Source organism: Equus asinus, chromosome 17 (genome assembly GCF_041296235.1).
Source record: "Equus asinus isolate D_3611 breed Donkey chromosome 17, EquAss-T2T_v2, whole genome shotgun sequence".
In the NCBI taxonomy this organism is placed as follows: Eukaryota; Metazoa; Chordata; class Mammalia; order Perissodactyla; family Equidae; genus Equus; species Equus asinus.
In genome coordinates, this window is record NC_091806.1 from 36,640,722 (window position 1) to 36,660,481 (window position 19,760).

General features: G+C 37.2%; 1 protein-coding gene across 1 annotated transcript; it reads right to left on the reverse strand.

The window, feature by feature from the left end:
* Positions 1 to 5,058: 5,058 nt before the first annotated feature.
* LOC139040691 (olfactory receptor 4D10-like) lies at positions 5,059 to 5,994 on the reverse strand. Its single transcript, XM_070487443.1, has one exon. The coding sequence runs from the start codon at positions 5,992 to 5,994 to the stop codon at positions 5,059 to 5,061; it is 936 nt and encodes a 311-aa protein (XP_070343544.1).
* Between the last annotated feature and the right edge of the window lie 13,766 nt (positions 5,995 to 19,760).

Consider the following 19,760-nt stretch of genomic DNA (forward strand, 5'->3'; position numbering starts at 1 on the left):
ATAAGAGAACAAACAACTGAATTTTTAAAAAGTGACAAAAAGTTTCAACAGACACCTCAACAAGAAGATACACGGACAGCATATAAGTATAAGAAAAGATGCTCAGCATCATTTATCATGGGAAATGTAAATTAAAACACTACTGAGATAAGAGTACACACCAATTAGAACAGCTAAAAGAAAAAAAGACTTGTAGCAACAGTCAACAAAAATGCAGAGGAACTGAAACTCTGGTGGGAAAGTACTATGGTGCAATCACTTTTGAAAGCTGTTTGTCAGTTTTTTAAAATGTTAAGCATATACTCACTATATAATTGTATTGTTTTTAAATGCCTTCTTTTTTTCCATCAATCTTTGAAATGGACTTTAATTTCTTTCTTTGCAGTTTATCTTCCTTTTCTTACCATAAAGAGAAACAAAAGGTGAAAGTCACTTCTCCCACTTTTTGAGTGTGTTTCTCAGTACAAACGAAGATATTTCTTTTCACCTTGCTACATTCCTTTCAAGTTTTCTTTTGTCTGTACTCAATTTTGTCCCAAGTCTACTTAATATGGAAAACTAAAATAGCTACAAAAAGGTATCATAGCATACAGGGAGATACCTGGGAGCTTCTGACATCCCACAGCCTGATCAACTCCTAGCTGGCCACTTACTCATTATGCTACAAGAGAAGCTAATTTAGCCCTTTGGCCTCTGCCCCTGCATCGGTATTTGGAAACAATAGCGTTTCCCTCATGTGATTTTTGTGAAGATTAAATGAGTGAATCTATGCAAAAGCATCAATATTTAGAGCATTGCCTAATCAATATGTGAGCTTACACTTGTGTTACCTTAAAGAAAAATTCCAGGTTAGTAAGTGTCACAGACACACAGCTTCTTTAAATATACTGATAATCTTTTAGAGGAACTGTACATTTCCCAGAACATGTATTCTGAAAGAGCTTGAACAGAACATACCATTTTGGGGTAAATTGCAAGTGTTTCTCTCCCAGTGTCAATGAGAGTAGCCCAGAGGGTGGTGACAGTGTATGGTAGCAAGGGGGTACCTTCTTGGTTTGGCTTATTATCTGACATCATCGTAGCAGACCAGAGAAGTCCAGTGTAGTTCTCTGCAATGAGAGCCACCTGGGCTCAAGTCTTGGCTTTGTCACTGTGTCATTTGGGTAAGTGAGACCTCATGGAGTCTCCCCCTCTTCATCTGTGGAATAGGGATTATAGTAACACCCACCTCACAGGGAAGTTATGAGGATTAGGTGAATTAACATATGCAGAGTCTCAGAATACGTGGCTGGTCATCTGTTATGATTAGTACTATGTTGGCTAACCTTAACACTGGAGGCTTATCAGGAAATGGATTGTGTTGAACTAAATGGCAGCTGAGCCATCAATTCTAATAGTTAAAGAGCAGAAATGATCACCAGAAAACATCTCCTCCTTTTAGTTACTAGAGATATCGTGGAGGTCCAAACTAGTTATGAAAGCACTCCACAGGGACCCCCATGTAAATAACAGATTATGGTCTACACAGAAGGGTAGAAGGTAGATAGTACCTTAGACCCCAAGTCAGGCTTATTTGTCAGAAAGGAATAGGTCTTGTGTTCACAAACTACCTTTGGTAATTCAGGCAACATCCTCCATCTTCTACTCCATTTTTCCCTATTTTTAATCCATCTAATTATTTAGCAAATATTGATATAAAATTGACAGGGTTCAAGGTTATTTGAGAGAAAGGAATATAATCCAAAAGCAGTAGAAAAAGAACTGAAATCTAACAGTGATATGGGAGTGTTGGGGACCGGCTAAAGACAAATGAGCCATGTGTGAGAAATGGGCGACTTCTCACCTAGAGGCTCAGAGAAACCTGCATGGAAGCGGTGACATCTATGTTTGCAGTATATGGGAGGGGAGAGAACAGAAGATCTGGCTTTAGGGGATCACTTGAATATATACAAGTTGCTCATGAGACAGAAGTTTTTCTGGAAAGAAAGGACACAAGTATGTGAGCATGGAAAGACATATGAAAGAATATCATTGCCATACAATTTTTATTCTTTGGTAAATCTAGGAAGGGTATGTAGGTGTTCATTGCACTATTCTTCCAACTTTTATAAGTTTTGACACATTTTATTTTCTTTCTAGTTTTAAATTTAGTATAAGAAGCAACTCTGTAGATTTCAATCTGAGGAGATCCATCTACAGGAAAGAAGCCTGACAATAATCTCTTCTTTGTGTAATTCAAGGGATTCAAGGAAAAAAAAAGAGTTGCCTTTTCCCCAATTCCAAACTGAATTCCTTTCTATGACTCTCACTTCACAATATTCTCTTTGTTCATATTTCTTAGCTGTGCTGCCTGTCACTGAAGTTTCACCCTGGAATGTAGCATCTTGTGTACTTACTACATTATTTTTAGACAGAATGTATTTATGAATAGTAACGATTACATCTAGAGTTCAATTATTCGCACTCTTTTCTCATGCTTGTGCATAGATACCCAGACAGCACTGGCGTTCACCCTCATATACAGCTATATTTCTTGCCTAAAGTCTCCAATCTCCTTCTCCAATATCTTAAATAATGTTCTCACGTACCTTGGGATTCACTTAGCTTTAGAAAATTCTGTTAAACACCCCTCTCAAAGCCAGTGATTTCAGCAGCTTCCCTTCTATCGTTACATGGAAAATGGCAGACTCAGGAAATAATATTTTCCAGGGTCTAAAATTTTCTAGCAGTGATAAAGATTCTCTCCTTGACCATATTCTACTCAGGCTCCCCTGAACTTTTCAACTGGGCTTCAACTTTTGGACCTCCATGCTTGTCTCTGCATTGTCCAATTTTAGCAAAAATCCTGCTAAGCCAGTTTAGCCAAAATCTCTCATCCTCCATATCCTATCACCCTCTATTCAGATTCCTCAACCTCCACCATCCCCCAAGTGATGTCTGATCACCTTGGCCTGGCTTTAGCGATAATCTTGTTAAGTCAATTTAGCCAGAATTCCACATTACTCCCGACATTTCCTCTTGATAGCTTTTCTTTTGGGATGTTAACGTTGATTCTTCAGAATTCTGAGCAACTTCCTTAGGCAGTTTCATGCACACAAGGTGATTCCTGAAGTGTGATACTCAAGTATTGGAAGGAGCTGTTGGACCTGAAGAGGTTATGTAGGTGAGAGTGAGGGAGCTCTCAAAGAGCTGATGAACAAAATAGGTAATGTAGTTCTCACAGGATACACATGCAACCAGAATATCCATGCTGGATCCTTCAACAAATCCTACTTGCTTGCCTTCAGAGTTTTTTGATATTCTCACCACCTCCACTGTTACTACCCTAAATCATGTCTTCATTATTTGTTTCATGGGACTATTGCAGCAGCCTCTTAATTGGTCTCCCTGTTTTTGTCCTCATCCCTCTTCAGTCTAGGCATAACAGTAGCCCCTGCAATTCTGTTAAAACATGCATCACTATTCTGCTCTTCAAAGCCCTCCAATTGCCTCCCATCCTGTTTAATGTGAAAATCAAAATCCTCATAATGGTCTAAACCTTCCTAAAGACCTGGTCCTATGGCTCCATTATCTCTCCGACCTCAACTACTAGCTCTCTCCTCCTTTCATTTACTTACAAAGGCCTCCTTGCTGTTTCTTGGATGCTCTGGGCACATCCCCACCTGAGGACATTTGCATGTCTGATTTTTGGACTGAGATTTGTACTGTGACATGAACATATTTCTAGTTTCAAAGATTCTAAAATCTAGGATGTACCTCCAGAAATGAGAGGAAAAAATATCCAACTCCCAGCAGCTGTAAAAAGTAAACAAATAAAAGCCAAGCTGATATATTGAATAATGTTTCCCACTTCATGCCAACCCTTCTGAATGCATATGCATAGTCTGATGTAGCTTTGTATGTTTCTGTCATTTTTAGGGAGACATGGTAACAGAGAATAATAACAAATTAACTGTTTTCTTAACCCTATTCTCCAATGACTTGAGAGGAGCAGAAGAGAGTTAGAGGCAATATTCATTCATTGAGTTTTGTAACTGAAAAACTTCTATGAGTATTTTCCATGTTCTACTTTCTGTGCCAGATGCTGGGGATACAACAAGTAAAGCCTCTTTCTACCGGGGGAGATAGGAAGAAGGAGGACAGGGAATTGGAAACAAGGTCCTGAGTGCTGTGCTCAAGCTAAGCCCAGGGCATGGAGGGAGAGTGGTGGAGGCATGGCCAGTGGACCTGTGGTTCAGAGGAAGGTTCGGGTAAGGACCTCGCATGAGGTCACAGGATTTGTAGTTGGTGAGGTCCATATTCTAACTCCAAATGTGCTAGCTTCCAGGCACCTGCTCTCATCCATGGGAGTGTGGGTTTATATGGAAAAACCATCAGGTGATAGTTATTTATCCTATCATAGAATCAGAGGAGGAAGTTACTTTGGATGTGTTTACTTCTTTACGATGTGATTACTTCATGAGAGAATTTATAAAATCCAATGTCCAAACTGCATTATTTTCTAACATGTGTCTCAACTTCATTCCTGGAATGGGAATGTCTGAGCATATATATTTTTCCTTTTCCTTACTGGTACTTTTATTTAGAAAGTTGGAGATTCCCGCACAGTTGTAAGAAATAAGAGAGAGGGATCCCACCTTAACCCATTTCCCCCCAATGTTCATTTCACGATCTATATGTATATCAAAACATCAAGTTGTACATCTTAAATATATGCCATTTTTATTTGTCAGTTACACCACTAGAGCTGGGAAACAAACCCCACAACAATTCCAATGTGATAAAATTGTCCGAGTGTATTTCTATTCTGATTTCTTTATTTCTCCCAAGACTGTGTCACAAAAGCAATAAACACTTCTCTAGCTAACAATTTGAGTTTTCTACTTCCTTTTGTAATGTGAAATTCATCTTTTTACATTATTATTGCATGCTGATCAGAATCTCTGAAAGTCATGTGCATCTTAGTAGAAATATAATGATTATATAGAAATCCTTTAGTCAATAGAGTTTATGTGATGGACAAACATTTTCAAACGTGGTGAGGAGTGAGAGACCAGTCTATACCTTGTCAGAAGGCACAAATCTTCTCTTCAGTCTCAACATGGCTGACTTCATCTCCTGGTTCCTCAGAGTGTAAATCACGGGGTTCAGCAGAGGGGAGATCACACTGAGGGTGGCGGAGATGGCCTTATCGGGGGGGAGGGCAGTGTAGGGCCGTGCATAGACATAGATACAGGGCACAAAGTGCAGGGTCACCACAGAGATGTGTGAAGTGCAGGTGGAGATGGCTTTCCTCCTGCCCTCCCCTGCCTGAGACCTCAGGATCATTAGGATGACTGTGTAGGACACAAGCAGGAACATAAACCACAGTGCACTGAGCAGTCCAGTATTGGAAATCATCAACAGCTCAAGCATGAAAACGTCAGTGCAGGCCAGTTTGAGGACCTGGGGGACATCACAGTAGAAAGTGTCAAGAACATTGGGTCCACAGAAGGGGAGGGGGAGCAACAGGATGATCTGCACGATGGAGTGGACAAAGCCCCCCACCCAGCAGGCCACTATTAGCCCAATGCAACGGCCTCTACTCATGATGGTCACATAGTGCAGGGGCTTGGAGATGGCCACATAGCGATCTAATGCCATCACCGACAAAGAAAATACATCCACCCCTCCAATGAGGTGGAAGAAAAACATCTGGGTGAAGCAGCCATTGAAGGAGATGGTCTTTCTCTGTGACAGAATGTCCACCAGAACTTTGGGAACTGTGATAGAAGAAAAGCAGATGTCGGCAATAGATAAATTACAGAGCAAAAAATACATGGGGGTTTGGAGGCGAGAGTCACAGGTCACGGTGACCATGATGAGGAGGTTTCCCAGCAGGGTTGTCACATACACCCAAAGCAATAAGAGAAATAAGAGCAAGTTCAGTTCTTGATTTTGGGTTAGGCCAAGGAAAATAAATTCTTTGACCCTGGTGTAGTTTTTCAGCTCCATTGAGTCATCTTTCTCTCTCCTTTGTTTCAAGCTACTTCATTTGAAAAGACTTCGCTATTTATTTTGTTTTCTTCCAACGCACTAAGAATGCAATTCAGGATGTTCCTCATGTGGTTGTACTGTTTGCAGTTTGTTGAGTTGTCCCAATTTTAAAGATCCAGTCAGTTTGGTGATCAAATCAAATTATCACAAGCAATGTCATTCAATAATTCTTTCCCTATAAAACTATTTTTTGAAAAGAATAATCATTTATGTTAAGTAGTGATGGTTACATATTTCATTTAATTAACATATTTTAGTTTTTAAATTTTGTTATTATTTTTTATTCCACACAAATTTATTGAATGTCAGGAACTGTCTGAAGCATAAATACAAAGTTAACTAACCATGGTTCCAACCACTGTAGACTCGTAGTCTACAACTTTTATATTCTTATTAGCAAACATTCTGTTGACTTCCACAGCATCTTATCTTGCTAAAAACAATGGATATCGTTCTGTTTCTTACTGCAATGTTACTGGGACATGAGTCAGTTTCCTTGCTGTTGGCTGCTTTGTTTGAATTTCTTAAAATACAACCTATTGTTCCATATAGGTTACTTGTCACTGTGATTACCTTATACTAATCAGATTATTTGCTTGATAATTATTTTAAAATATTTAAAATTTATTATTGGGAAACAAATTGAGACAATATGCAAATCCAAATCTTAAAGAATATCTGTAATTTCTTTTATTGTGTTAAAAAGACTTAAACATGAGACCTACGCTCTTAACAAATTTTGGGGTGCACAATACAGTATTAGACACAGCGCTGTACAGCAGTTCTCTAGAATTTATTCATTTTGCATAACTGATATGATCCTTGCTTGATTGTAGGGAAGAGAATAAAGATAGTGACCTGCTTTTGAGAGGTGGTGCATACTGTATCAATCACATTCTCTTCTTCCTCTTTCCCTTTGTGGGAAAAGCCAAGAGAGTGGAGGCATCACACAGCAGGCAGAGATGTACACATCTTTAGAATAATGCTTATTTTTTATAAGGTGTTATTGATCATTCTTAGGAAATTTAAAATTATTATTTGCTCTACCTCATACTTAGCAAGTGGACATTTATTGCAGTCTTCAAATGTATATGGATAAATGGGACCACATTGTCAAAGTGTTTTCAGCTTAGGAAAAGTGGATGATTTTTATAAATTAATGAACATAATGCAAGACAAAATGTAAAATGTCAAGAGGAAAGTAGAGGTAGATTTGGGCTGGATAGGTGATAATTTAGGAGATATGATTTCCAGCAGTGACAAAGATACTATTTTTTGAGTGTTTACTGTGTGTGAAAAGTTATGAAATGTTGATTTATTGAATTTTCATCACTGTCCTCTGGTAAGTATTAATATTATTCCTGTTTTTCATGTGGATTATATTATGAATCTATGTTTGACTGAGACAAAGGGAAATCTTGAAAAAGGAGGGAAGACACAACGGTTTGTTTTCCCCCTTCAATCTTATAAATATGGGGTCTAATTTCGTATAACAAGAATATTTGGTAAAGTCTGCCTGAAGATAAGAATTTGGCAGAAAGGGGCTCTGGAAACCCAATTTATGTTGACCTTAGCCTGAGGCAGCCTCATCAATAAGCAACTCAAAGAGTCACAGCAAATGCATGATGCCTTCTCTCACACTGAATGGACCACATTTCTGAATCCTTCTTAACACATCACCTCTCTTCCCAATAGTTAACACCCACCTTTGTTGTTTCTGGCACTGAGAAGATCATCTTGGCTCTGAAGCATTTAATATACCTGGAAAATATCAAAGTCAAACTATTTATATGTAATCAATACGACATCTCAATTTCACTATCCACAATTTTAACCTGAGCTAAAAGCTTAACGTCTTTACCTAATTCTTTGATCCTGAAACTCCAACTACAAATTGTATATTATTAGGTACAGAGCAGAATGAACACTGGTGACATTAATTCTTGAAAATATTGTTTCTGAAGGTATAGCCTTTTAGCAGACTAAACATCTTAGTGTCTTTACTTCCCTTTCAGGAAAGAAAGGACAGATTCAAAAAGTCACGTTTTCAAGAACTTCCATTGTGTCCCTGTCTTATGTGAAAATCCCTCAGCCTCAGGATTAATATAAGAATTGCAAAGGGAATAATATTGGACAAGGAAGTGGAAGTCAAGTGTCTGATTCTGCTGCTGGTGATGAAGTTTCAGTGGGAGTCATTAAGAAGTTACTGAGATATGCACGTGTGGAAACACACACACACACACACACACACACGGACACATTTTGATTGGTATCCAAATTATTTAGAGGCAGTAGAGGAAATCTATCTGCTTAACCATAGCTCAAAGAGAATTTTGTTAAAACATGCCAAATGCTATGCCTGAGAGAGTACAAGGGCTCGATTTTCATGGCTTGTAAGGCTCAGAGAGCACAACATACAAATGAGTTTCAATTAGATTGCCAAAAACCTAGAAGAGAACTGGACCTCAAATCCTTGGCTACCAGTCCAGTTTTTAATTATATGCAGAATGATTATAGTCTCATAATGTTGCTATAAGTTTCCACATGTAGAGAAACAGACGATGTTTGGGGAAAAATGCTTGCCCAGTTTTCCTCTTTTCCAACACTCTACTCATATGAAATCTCTTAATTTGGATACAGCTAGATAAGCATGTTAGTGAAGCTATCTACAAAATTACAGTAGTTATTTAAGATTAGCTGAATTTATTGAATGGTTTGATCTTATATAGAATGCACTTCCACTGTTTGCAGAATGCTCATGGGTTTGGATTTACCTGCTTTTCTGTCTTGTTTTAGTACATTATGCTAGTCTACACTGATTAAAAACTGCATGAGACAGCTTGTGTGTTTGAGACGGGTAATTCCTTTCCACCCCCCAGCTTTACTGAGATACTATTGACATGTATCATTGTGTTTGTTTACGGTATACAATGTATTGATTTGGTACATTTATAATTGCGAAATGATTATCATCTTAGTGTTAGCTAATGCTTTCATCACCTCATGTTAATTACCAGTTCTTTTTAGAGTGAGATGATTTCAGACATACTGTCTCAGCAACTTTCAAGTATTACCATGTTGTTGACTGTAATCACCATCTGTACATTAGATCTCGAAAACTTACTCTTCTTATAACGGAGAGTTTGTACACTTTGACCAACATCTCTTCACTTCTCCCCATCCCCAGCACCTGGTAACCTATGTTCATTCTACTCTGTTTCTGTGAGTTCAGATTTTTAGATTCCACATATATTTGAGATCATACAATATCTGTCTTATCTGACTTGGTTCACTTAGCATAATGCCCTCAAGGTCCATCCATGTTGTCACAAATGACAGGATTTTCTATTTTTTATGACTGACCACATCTTCTTTATCCATCCATCCAGTGATGGACACTTAGATTGTCTTCATATCTTGGATATTGTAAATAATGCTGCAATGAACATAGGAATGCCGATACTTCTTCAAGATCTTAACTTCACTTCCTTTGGGTATGTACCCAGTGATGGTATTGCTGGACCATATGGTAGTCCTATTTTTAATTTTTTGAGGAATGTCTATACTGTTTTCCACAGTGGCTGTACCAATGTATATTTCTACCAACAGTGCACAATGGTTTCCTTTTCTCCACATCCTCACCAACACTTGTTATCCCTTGTCTTTTTGATGATAGCCAATCTAGCAGGTGCGAAGTGATTATCTCACGGTGGTTTTGATTTTAATTTCTCTCATGCTCAGTGATGTTGAGCACCTTTTCATGTACCTATTGGTCATTTGAATGCCTTGTTTGAAAAAATATCTATTCAATTCTTCTGCCCATTTTAAAATCTGATTTTGTTTTATTGTGCTATTGATTTTATCAGTTTGTTTAAGTATTTTGGATACTAACACCTTATCTGATACATAAATTGCAAATATTTTCTCCCATTCTGTAGGTTGTCTTTTCATTTGTTGACTGTTTCTTTTGCTGTGCAGAAGCTTTCTAGTTTGATGTAGTGTCATTTATCAATTTTTGCTTTTGTTGCTCGTGCTTTTACTATCAATGCCAAATAATTATTTCCAAGACCAATGTTGAGGAGCTTTTCCACTATTTTTTCTTCTAGGAGGTTATGGTTTCAGTTCTTATGCTTAAATCTTTAATCCATTTCAAGCAATTTTTGTGAGTTGTGTAAGATAGGGGTCTGATTTCATTATTATGCATGAGGTTATCCAGTTTTCTCAATATTTATTGAAGAGAGTATCCTTTCCCTGTTGTATATTCTTGACTTTGTTGTAAATTAATTGCCTGTATATGCATGAGTTTATATCTAGGCTGTTGATTCTGTTGCATTGGTTTGTATGTCTGTTTTTATGCCAGTACCATACTGTTTTGATTATTGTAGCTTTGTAGTATATAGTTTGAAATCATAATTATGATGCCTCCAGCTTTGTTCTTCTTTCTCAGTATGGTTTTTTCTATTCCTGTAAGAAATGCCATTGGTATTTTGAAAGAGATTGCATGGAATCTGTAGATTTCTTTGGGTAGCGTGTATACTTTACAATGGTAATTCTTCCAGTCCATGAGGATGGGATATCTTTGCGTTTATGTATATCGTCTTCACTTTCTTTCATCAATGTCTTAAGGTTTTCAATGAACAGATCTTTCACTTCCTTGAATAAATTTCTTCCTGGGCGTATTATTCTTGTGATGCAATTGTGATTGGGATTCTTTTCTTTTCCTTTTAAATTTAAAGATACATTTTTTTCTAGTATCTTTTTTCTTCTTCTTTTTTTTTTTTTTGGTGAGGAAGATTGTCCCTGAGCTAACATCTGTTGCCAATCTTCTTCTTTTTGCTTGAAGAAGATTGTCACCGAACTAACATCTGCGCTAATCTTCCTCTATTTTATGTGTGATGCCACCACAGTATGGTTTGACCTTCAGTGCTAGGACCATGCCTGGGATCCAAACAGGCAAACCTCCAGTGGCTGAGTTGGAGCACGTGAACTTAACTACTACACTACCAGGCGGGGCACAATGGTATTGTTTTCTTAATTTCTTATTCTGAGTGTTGCTAGTGTATAGAAATGATGTGCTTTTTGTCTTTGGTGATGTGCAGTTTTGCTACAATGTGAGTATAAGTGGATTACTTTTTATGTATTCTGTCAGGATATGTTGTACATCTAGGAATTTGTATTTTTCATCAGTTGTGAAAATTTCTCAGTTATATCTCATAAAATAGTACTTCTTCCTCATTCTTATTTTTTCCTCCTGAAACTCATGTCACATATAATATTTATTAAATGCATTCGTTTTCTTCTCCATGTCTCCTAACCACCTTTCTTGTGTATTCTCTCTCTTTGTATGTGATCTATTTCAGGGAGTTTCTTTAGTTCAGTATAGTTTTCATTTCTAGAATTTCTGTTTTATTCTTTTTACAAATCTCTTTTTTTCTTTTATAATATCTTGTTTCTTGCTCATGTTTTTAAAGTATCACCTTTAGACTTTTTCTGTTAGCGTTCATATTTATACTGTATGCTCTATCTGATTACTCCAGTACTCAAAGTCCTTGAGAGTGTGATTGTGTTTTGGTTGTCTCTTTTGATTCTTGCTAATAATGGCTTGTTTCTTCATGCTTTTTGTTATTTTGAATTATGAATTTATGCTCAGCTATTTATGTGGAAACTTTGGAAGGCTTGTGTTCAGTGTGCATTCCTTAAGAGAGGGCAGATATTTGTTTCTTTCAGGCATCATAGGGCTTTACTAACCCTGAATCATTCTTAGTTAATTTCTCACTTTGGGGCTTCCCATTCCATGTAGGCATTGCAAACTCGAATCCCAAACTCACATCAGGATTTTGAATTCTCTGAAGAGATTATCTTTCTTCCTCTCAAAGCCCAGCCTGAGGCAGACAAGTTATACTGTTATCTTCTTTGCTGGTAGGTGGATTTTTTTCCAGTTTACCCTTTCACTGATGGACGGGTATTAACTTCTCTGCTTTCTATCTATGTTTGGTCCTGAGCCTTTCCCTTCCTTTCCTGTGATTCCTGACGTGTGTTTAAGTGGATGTTTGGTAGAAGCAATTCTAATGTGTGTGTGCACATTTAGATCATGACTTTATTTTATGATACATGGTCTTTCATTTTGCCTGAGGAAGCTCTATTACATTTTCTCCATGGATAGTGGTGGTGTATAGGAAACCAATGATGTACATAATTTGATTTAGCATGTTACCACCTGACTGAACTCTTTTATCATTTTCCATAATTTTTCAGTGAATTCCTTTAAATTATTTTGGATACATCCTTTCAATACCAGGGAACAATGATTTCTTTTTCTCCAGCTTTCCAAAATTTATATACTTTCTCATTTTTTCTCGTGTCTTTTGAACTGTAGTGAATTAAAGTTTAAAGATTAATGTTAGTGGTAATAAAGTGCATCAGTGTCTAGCCATGGATGGTAATGGAAAGTGTTTTATTGTTTATTCATTAGGTATAATGTTTACTATATAGTTCTCGCAGATATTCTTTATCAAGATAATACTTTTTTTCTTCAGTTCCTGGCTTCTTAAGTGTTTTTTTCTTGCAAGGATTTGGGCTGAATTGTATTGAATACTTTTTGCATCACTGAGGTAATCCACATTATTTTTCTTTTAAATCTGCTGTTTCAGCATTAATATTTCTCCTTGAATTTCTGGACTAAACTCTTCCCAATAATGATTTTTCATTGCTTTATTTCATTGATATGTAATTTGCTAATGTTTTATAAGAAGTTTACATCTATATTCGAAGATGTGATTGGTGTGTATACATATATTAGATGTGTGATGTTATCAGATATATTAGGTGCTATTATCTGGTTTGCAGAGAGGGTTATGCTGTCCTAACAGAATGAGTTAAGAAAAATTCATAAGAAAACCGAAAGTTTCAGGATCCTTAAATGTTTATTGGAAATCACCCACAATACAATTTGGGCCTGATGCCTTTAAAAATGGTCTGTCTTTGACAACCTTTTCAATTCATTTACAATTAATGATCTCCCTTGGGGCTGGCCTGATGGCGCTGTGGTTAAGTTCGTGCATTCCTCTTCTTGGTGGCCTGGGGTTTGCTGGTTCAGATCCTGGGTGCAGACCTGGCACTGTTAGGCACGCCATGCTGTGGTAGGCATCCCAGTATAAAGTAGAGAAAGATGGGCACGGATGTTAGCTCAGGGCCAGGCTTCCTCAGCAAAAAGAGGAGGGCTGGCAGTAGTTAGCTCAGGGGTAATCTTCCAAAAAAAAAAAAAGATTTTTCCCCTTTTTTTAGTCCATTTTGGTAGCCTATATTTCCATGAAAATTATATGCTCTATTGTATCCTATAAGTTTTAAAAATTACATTTCAGTGAACTGCGTTTACCTCTTTCTCTTAATTGGCTGGAAGTCCATGGAGTGCATTTGTTTATATGTTCAATCAGAAAAGCGTAATTATTGAATGTGCCTGGATCTTTGGGAAACAAATGGAGGGTTTCTAGAAGGGAGTATCTTAGATTCCCATAAGATAAGGATTTTCATGGCTTCCAAAATAAGGAACTGTAGCAGTAGGATCTTTGGTCCCCTAAAGTGAGGAAAAATAGGAGTTTCAAACTTTCTTTTAATGCCAAGAAAAGGATGACCTGCACATAAAAAATGTAATGTGTTATCAATGATCAGAATTTTATTATGAAAAATCTATGTTGTACTGGTGAGTTCATGGCAGTCTTATGTGTTCCTAAAACACATGGGGGTGGAGAAAAGAAAACTTGTTTTCCTTTTTCTATTGCTCTTTTGTGTTTCTTTTCAAAAAATTTTATTGAGGCCATAGGATTTTATAACTCTGTGAAATTTCAGTTGTACATTATTATTTGTCAGTCACCATATATATGTGCTCCTTTACTCCTTATGCCCACCCCTAAACCCCTTTGCCCTCTGGTAACCAATAATCTGTTCTCTTTGTCCATGTATTTGTTTATCTTCCACATATGAGTGAAATCATATGGTGCTTGTCTTTCTCTGTCTGGCTTATTTCACTTAACATCATACTCTCAAGTTCCATACATGTTGCAAATGGGGCAGTTTTGTCCTTTTTATGGCTAAGTAGTATTCTATTGTATTTATATACCACATCTCCTTATCCATTCATCAGTCGATGGGCACTTGGGTTGCTTCCACATCTTGACTATTGTGAATAATGCTGCAATGAACATAGGGGTGCATAAGTCTCTTTGAATTGTTGGTTTCAAGTTCTTTGGATAAATACCCAGCAGTGGGACAGCTGGGTTACATGGAATTTCTATTTTTAATTTTTTGAGAAATCTCCATACTGTTTTCCATAGTAGCAGCACCAGTTTGCATTCCTACCAGCAGTGTGTGAGGGTTCTCTTCTCTCCACATCCTCTCCAACATTCGTTGTTTTTTGCCTTGGTGACTATAGCCATTCTCACAGGTGTAAAGTGATATCTCATTGTAGTTTTGATTTGCATTTCCCTGATGGTTAGTGATGTTGAACATCTTTTCATGTGCCTGTTGGCCATCCGTATGTCTTCTTTGGAAAAATGTCTGTTCATACCCTCTGCCCATTTTTTTATTGGGTTATTTGTTTTTGTTGTTGTTGAGTTGAATGTGTTCTTCATATATTTTGGAGATTAACCCCTTGCTGGATATATGATTTGTGAATATTTTCTCCCAATTGATGGGTTGTCTTTTCGTTTTGTTAATGATTTCCTCTGCCAAGCAGAAGATCTTTAGTGATGAAGACCCATTTGTTTATTTTTTCTTTCGTTTCCATTGCCTGAGTAGAAATTGTGTTCAAAAAGATCCTTCGAAAACTGATGTCAAATTGTGTACAGCCCATATTTTCTTGTAGGAGTTTTATGGTTTCACGTCTTACTTTCAAGTTTTCCATCTATTTTGAGTTGATTTTTGTGTATGTTGTAAGATAGTGGTCTACTTTCCCTCTTTTGCTTGTGGATGTCCGGTTTCCCCAACATAATTAATTGAAAAGAATTTCCTTTTTCCATTGTATGTTCTTAGCTCCTTTGTCAGAGATTAGCTGTCCATAGATGTGTGGTTTTGTTTCTGGGCTTTCAATTCTGTTCCATTGATCTGTGTGTCTGTTTTTGTACAGTATCATGCTGTTTTGATTACTATAGCTTTGAAGTATACTTTGAAGTCAGGGATTGTGATGCCTCCAGCTTTGCTCTCTTTTCTCAGGACTCCTTCAGCTATTCAGGGTCTTTTGTTGTCTCATATGAATTTTAGGATTCTTTGTTCTATTTCCATGAAGTTTTCATTGTATAGGTCTTTCACCTCCTTGGTTAAATTTATTCCTAGATATTTTATTCTTTTTGTTGCAATTGTAAATTTGATTGTATTTTGAGTTCTCTTTCTGTTAATTCATTATTAGAGTATAGAAATTCAACAGATTTTTGTAAGTTGATTTTGTACCCTGCAACTTTAATGCAGTTGTTGATTAATTTTAATACTTTTCTGATGGATTCTTTAGGGTTTTCTGTATATAAAATCATGTCACCTGCAAACAGCAAAGTTCCATTTCTTCCTTGTCAGTTTAGATATCTTTCATTTCTTGTTCTTGCCTAATTGCATTGGCCAAACCCCCCAGGACTATGTTGAACAGGAATGGCAAGTGTGGGCACCCATGTCTTCTTCCTGTTCTCAGAGGGATGACTTTCAGTTTTTCCCTTTTGAGTTTGATGTTGGCTGTGGGTTTGTCATATATAGCCATTCTTATGTTGAGGAACTTTCCTTCTATATCCATTTTGTTGAGAGTTTTTATTGTAAACGGGTGTTGGATCTTGACAAATCCTTTCTCTGCATCTTTTGAGATGATTAACTGATTTTTCTTCCTCATTTTATTAATGTGGTGTATCACATTGATTGATTTGCAGAAGTTGAATTATCCCTGCATCCCTGGAATAAATCTCACTTGATCATGGTGTATGATCCTTTTAATGTGTTGCTGTATTCGTTTTGCCATTATTTTCTTGAGTATTTTTGTGTCTATGTTCATCAGCCATGCTGGCATGTAATTTTCCTTCTTTGTGTTGTCCTTGTCTGGGTTTGGGATCAGGGTGATGTTGGCCTTGTAAAATGTGTTAGAAAGTGTTCCATCTTCTTCAGTTTTTTGGAACAGTTTGAGCACGATAGGTACTAAATCTTCTTTGAATGTTTGGTAGAATTCTCCACAGAAGCCATGTGGTCCTGAACTTTCATCTTTTGGGAGGTTTTTGGTTACTGTTTCAATCTCTTTACTTGTGACTAGTCTTTTCAGATTCTGTATTTCTCCTTGGTTCAGTTTTGGAAGGTTTTATGTCTAAAAATTTATCCATTTCTTCTAGGTTGTCCAATTTGTTGGTACATAGTTTTTCATAGTATTCTCTTATAATCCTTTGTATTTCTCTGGTATCCATTGTATTTTCTCCTCTTTCATTTATAATTTTATTTATTTGATAGTTCTCTCTTTTTTTCTTAGTGGGTCTAGCTAAGGGTTTGTCAATTTTGCTTATCTTTTCAAAGAACCAGCTCTTAGTTTTATTGACCCTCTCTATTGTTTTTTTTGGTTTTAATTTCATTTATTTCTGCTCTAATTTTTATTATTTTCCTCCTTGTACTGACTTCAGTCTTTGTTTATTCTTCTATTTATAGTTATGTTAGGTATAGTTTAAGATTGCTTATTTGAGATTTTTCTTATTTGTTAATGTGGGCCTGTATTGCTATGAATTTCCCTCTTATGACCACTTTTGCTGCGTCCCATGTGAATTAGTATGGTATATTATCATTTTCAGTTGTCTCCAAATACTTTTTGGTTTTTCCTTTAATTTCTTCAGCGATCCGTTCATTGTTCAGTTGCATGTTGTTTTGTCTCCATGTTTGTCATTTCCCCATCTTTTTTCTTGTAGTTGATTTCTAGTTTCATAGCATTATGTTCAGAAAAGATTCTTGATATGACTTCAATCTTCTTACATTTATTGAGATCTGCTTTGTTTCCCAACATATGGTCTATCTTTGTGAATGTTCCATGTGAACTTGGGAAGAATGTGTATTCTGGTGAGTTTGAATGGAGTGTTCTATATTTACCTATTAAGTCCGTCTGGTCTAGTTTTTAATTTAGTTCCACTATTTATTTGTTGACTTTCTGTCTGGATGATCCTTCCATTGATGTAAGTGGGATGTTCAGGTCCCGTACTGTTATTGTGTTGCTGTTAATATCTCCTTTTAGGTCAATTAGTGGTTGCCTTATGTACTTTGGTCTTACTGTGTTAGGTGCATATATATTTATATGTGCTTTGTCCTCTTCATAGACAGCCCATTTTATTGTTATATACTACCCCTCTTTGTCTCTCATTGGCTTTTTTATCTTGATGTCTACTTTGTCTTATAGAAGTATGGCAACACCAGCTTTCTTTTGTTTGCCATTAGCTTGTAGTATCATCTTCCGTCCCTTCACTCTGAGCCTGTGTTTGTGGTCGGAGCTGAGATGTCTTTCCTGGAGGCAGCATATTGTTGGGTCTTGTTCTTTAATCTGTCTCGCCACTCTGTGTCTTTTTATTGGAGAATTCCATCCATTTACATTTAGGGTGATTATTGATATATGAGGGCTAATGCTGCCATTTTATCACTCGTTTTCTGGTTCTCCTGCATTTCCTTTGTTTCTCCTCCTGTGTATTTTGGTCTACCAATTGAGTTACGTACTTTTTGATGTTGTGTTTCCTTGTTTTCGCCTTATTTATTATTTGTGTCTCTGTTCTGCTTTTTTGTTTAGTGGTTATCATGGTTTATATTCAAAATCTTGTAGATAAGATAGTACATTTTCTGATGGTCTCTTTTTCTTCGACTAAACTGATTCAATTGCTTTCTTCTTCCACTCCTAAGTTGTTTTTCTCACATCTTATTCCATCTTGTGTTGTCAGCTTGTGGTTAAAATGAAAAGATTATCTTTGTTTTTGGTGTTTTACTTCCCTTTATCTTTAATGCTATTCTTCAGTATTTGCTAACCTGTTCTGATGTATAGCTACAATTTTCTGATTTTGTCTGCCTTTTTATCTCCTTCTTTCATGATTTGTAACTGTTTTCTCCTTTTTTTTCAGGTATGAGGGGCTTCTTGAGGATTTCTTGTAGGGGGAGCCTCTTATGGCTATGAACTTCCTTAGCTTTTGTTCATCTGGGAAAGTTTTTATTTTTCAATCATATCTGAAGGATATTTTTGCTGGATAGAGTATTCTTGGCTGAAAGTTTTTCTCCTTCAAAGATTTGAATATGTCATTCCTGTCTCTCCTAGCCTGCGAGGTTTCTACAGGGAAATCTTGTGAAAGCCTGATAGAGGTTCCTTTGTAGGTTATTTTCTTCCACCATGCTGCCCTTAGTATTTTTCTTTGTCATTCACTTTTGCCAGTTTCACTACTATATGCCTTGCAGTAGGTCATTTTTACATTGACATATTTAGGAGATCTGATAGCTTCTTCCACTTGGATTTCCATCTCCTTCCCAAGGCTTGGGAAGTTCTCTGCTATTATTTTTTTGAACAAGCTTTCTACTCCATTCTCTTTCTCTTCTCTCTCTGGAATACTTATAACTCTTATGTTGCATTTCCTAATTGAGTTGGATATTTCTTGGAGATTTTCTTCATTTACGCTTAGTCTTAGTTCTCTCTCCTCCTCTATCTGGAGCATTTCAACATGTCTATCCTCGATTATGCTCATTTGCCCCTCTATGATATCCACTTGAGAATTCAGGGAATCCATATTTTGTTTTATCTCTTCTATTGTGTCTTTCATCTTCAATATTTCTGACTGATTCTTCTTTATAATTTCAATCTCTTTTGTGAAGTAGCTCTTGAACTTGTTGAATTATTTCTCGACATTCTTTTTTAACTTGTTGATTTTTTGATGATAGCTATCTGGAATTCTTTGTCATTCAGATTGCATATTTCTGTGTCCTCAGGACTGATTTCTGGGTACTTGTCATTTTCTCTCTGGTCTGGAGATTTAAAATACGTTTTGATACTGCTAGAGGGCATGGCTCTGTTTTGTGCAGTGTAGTAGTATTTGGTCACAGTTACTGCCTGTCACCTCTGGGTGGGGGTCAAGAGCTATGTATTCTGTGTCCTCTGCGTTCTGGTGAGATCCCAGGTGCTGGAGCCAGCACTTGGTGGGTTGAAGTGAGGAGTGCTTTTTTCTGCATGCTTTCAGGGTTTTCTCACTCTGCCCTTGATAACTGCTCTCCTGGAGTGTTGGCCTGATGAGGCCACCCCCACAGTAGCTTTCACCTCCATAGGGGCTTTCCCCTAGGCTGTGAGGGCCCTTGGGGATCTTCGATGGTCCCTTGAATGCACTTCCCCTCCTCTGTTCCTTCCCTCTCAGTGCTGCCCAATGTCCCAGATCCCTGTCTTTTGGGCAAGTGCATGAAGTTTTCTCTTATCCCATTCCACCTTCTCTGAGGAGGGCTCCAGCCTCTGCACCCTCCGTTGTATGGCTGCATAGGTCTCTCAGACGTCCTGTGTTGTGTTTGGATAAAACTCTGTTGGAGTATGAATGTCCTTTTTGTTGTATGGTGGAGGGGAGAGATTACTGGGAAAGCTCACTCTGCCATGATGCTGACTCTTCCTTGCCTGGGGCTTGCATCATGGCTTGTCTCATTCCCAATGTCACTTTTGAAACCTTGTCTCACCACAGGTCTATGGATAGTTTCACTTGGATATATTGCACATTTCC

Bases quoted from the DNA above. Each gene is read 5' to 3' on its own strand.
- LOC139040691 (XM_070487443.1), bottom strand. From the start codon at position 5,994: ATGGAGCTGAAAAACTACACCAGGGTCAAAGAATTTATTTTCCTTGGC.